The 2,075-nt window shown below is 46.6% G+C and overlaps 1 protein-coding gene across 1 annotated transcript; it reads left to right on the top strand.

Moving 5' to 3' along the window:
• Positions 1-504: 504 nt before the first annotated feature.
• On the top strand, positions 505-1,455 carry LOC102867608 (olfactory receptor 13A1-like). Its single transcript, XM_006880104.1, has one exon. The coding sequence runs from the start codon at positions 505-507 to the stop codon at positions 1,453-1,455; it is 951 nt and encodes a 316-aa protein (XP_006880166.1).
• The last annotated feature ends 620 nt before the right edge of the window (positions 1,456-2,075 follow it).

The following is a 2,075-nucleotide window of genomic DNA, read 5'->3' as shown; positions in this document are numbered from 1 at the left end:
AAGTTGTTGGTAGCCAGTTGCAACCACCTGAGGCTGTATCTGTCTAGGAGAGAGAAGTCCTTCAAACCCTGGAAGCATCCCAGGCTCTTCCTCCTGAGATGCAGAGACAGCTCCAGCTTGATGTCTGGTTTGGCAGTGGTGAACAAGAACATCTAGAGAGAGGCTGAGACCATTAGGCCTCCTGATAAATCAAGAATGTTCTAATGTTAAGGGAATAAAGGCTCATTCTAACTCTTTGTGCCAATCACTATTCTGGGCTGGCCACATATTGGGGGAAAGCTGTGAGAGAGGGGAAGCTTCAGGGTTCAGTGTGGCCACCTGGAAAGGTCTGGTTTGAAGAGCTAATTCCTCCACTGTCTCCAGGAAGCAGAGACTCATCAATGCTTATGTTTTTTACTCTCTGAGTGAAGCATTCAAAGCTGTGGTGAGGTATCAGCAGTACCACAACTGAAGACCACTCTCTTGTGCCCATTGTTGCCCAGGGACCTCGTGCAACTCACCCAGATGGCAATGAGCAACCACACAGTAGTGATGGAGTTTGTCCTGCAGGGCTTCTCAGAAGACCCCCAGCTCCGGTACCTGTTTTTGGTTGTTTTTCTTCTCCTTTACGTGGTGGCCCTTGTGGGAAACAGCCTTATTGTAGCAGCCATAATCTTGTGTCCAGGTTTGCACACCCCCATGTATTTCTTCCTTGCCAACTTGGCCATTTTGGACATCGTCTGTACATCTACCGTTCTCCCCAAGCTGCTAGAAGGCCTAGTGGTCCAAGTGGACACAATTTCCTATGGGGAATGTCTGACACAGCTCTTCTTCCTGACTTGGTTCCTGGGGGCCGAGCTACTGCTTCTCACATCCATGGCCTTTGACCGCTATGTGGCCATCTGCCGACCACTGCACTACAGTGCCATCATGAGCTGGCCACTGTGTGTACTACTGGCTGTGGCTGTGTGGACAGTCAGTGCAGTAAGCACATCTATACACACAGGCCTCATGGCACGGCTGACCTTCTGTGGCCCCAATCATATTCAGCACTTCCTATGTGAGATCCCCACACTATTGCTGCTATCCTGCAGCCCTACAGCTCTCAACAATGTCATGATAGTCATCGCCGATGCTTATTTTGGTGTAGTCAATTTCATGCTCACTCTAGCCTCCTATGGCTTTATTGTGGCCAGCATCTTGAGAATCCGCTCAGCTGAAGGAAAGCGCCGTGCCTTCTCTACCTGCTCCTCCCACCTTATTGTGGTCACCTTGTACTATTCTACTGTCATCTATACATACTTCCTTCCTGGATCAGGTACTTCCATGGAGAATGGTAAGCTGGTCTCTGTGTTGTACACAGCCGTCAGCCCTGCCCTGAACCCCCTTATCTATAGCCTGAGAAATAAGGATGTGAAAGCAGTCCTCCAGAAGGTGATCCCTTCCTCCTGGAAAGACAAAGAAGATACCAGGTGAAGTTTCCTGTTATTAATTGCTTCATCAGTTTCAAAACATGACTATGAGAACTCCTTGCGTAAGGCAAAGAGTAAGAAAGTAATTAATAAGATAAATTTACAAATAAGGACGTTCCCCATGGTGACTGACCATGGTGATCTATGTGGCTCATTAGCAAATTCTGACCTTGAGGTTTTGGTCAGGGTCTCAAGGATTGATGACAAATGATACAAAAAACCAAAGCTTTGGGAGGTGTGGGGGGGTGATGCTACTCTTATTTTTTTCTTTCAGGATGGAAATCCAAGGTAGAGTATGAAATCTCCTGAGAATATCACCTTGTGTGCTCTAATATGGGAACCTCTCAATACCCTGCTGTGGAAAACCCTTCAAAATTCTGCTTTTCTGAATCAGATCCCTTTGTGTGGAGACAGGAAATCCAAGTGGATGCTCACGATACTCATAAGTTTCCTTCCCTGGTAGAGAGGGTGACATATGAAACCTGTGCTTCACTTGAATGAATGCTGCAGATGTATTTATCTTTTGTACCCCCCCCCCTTCACAAAAGTTGTCATCATTCTGTCCCAGGGTTGCTTTGCCATATCCAGAAAGAATTAATTTTTAGTTTTAGTCTTAAAAATCTT

The sequence above is a fragment of the Elephantulus edwardii genome, unplaced genomic scaffold, assembly GCF_000299155.1.
Source record: "Elephantulus edwardii isolate Elephantulus edwardi_28Jun2011 unplaced genomic scaffold, EleEdw1.0 scaffold00006, whole genome shotgun sequence".
In the NCBI taxonomy this organism is placed as follows: domain Eukaryota; kingdom Metazoa; phylum Chordata; class Mammalia; order Macroscelidea; family Macroscelididae; genus Elephantulus; species Elephantulus edwardii.
Note: the sequence above shows the minus strand (reverse complement) of the source record. Positions and strands in the feature narration are given on the sequence as shown.

Coding starts and splice junctions, on each gene's coding strand:
- LOC102867608 (XM_006880104.1), top strand. CDS start 505: ATGGCAATGAGCAACCACACAGTAGTGATGGAGTTTGTCCTGCAGGGC.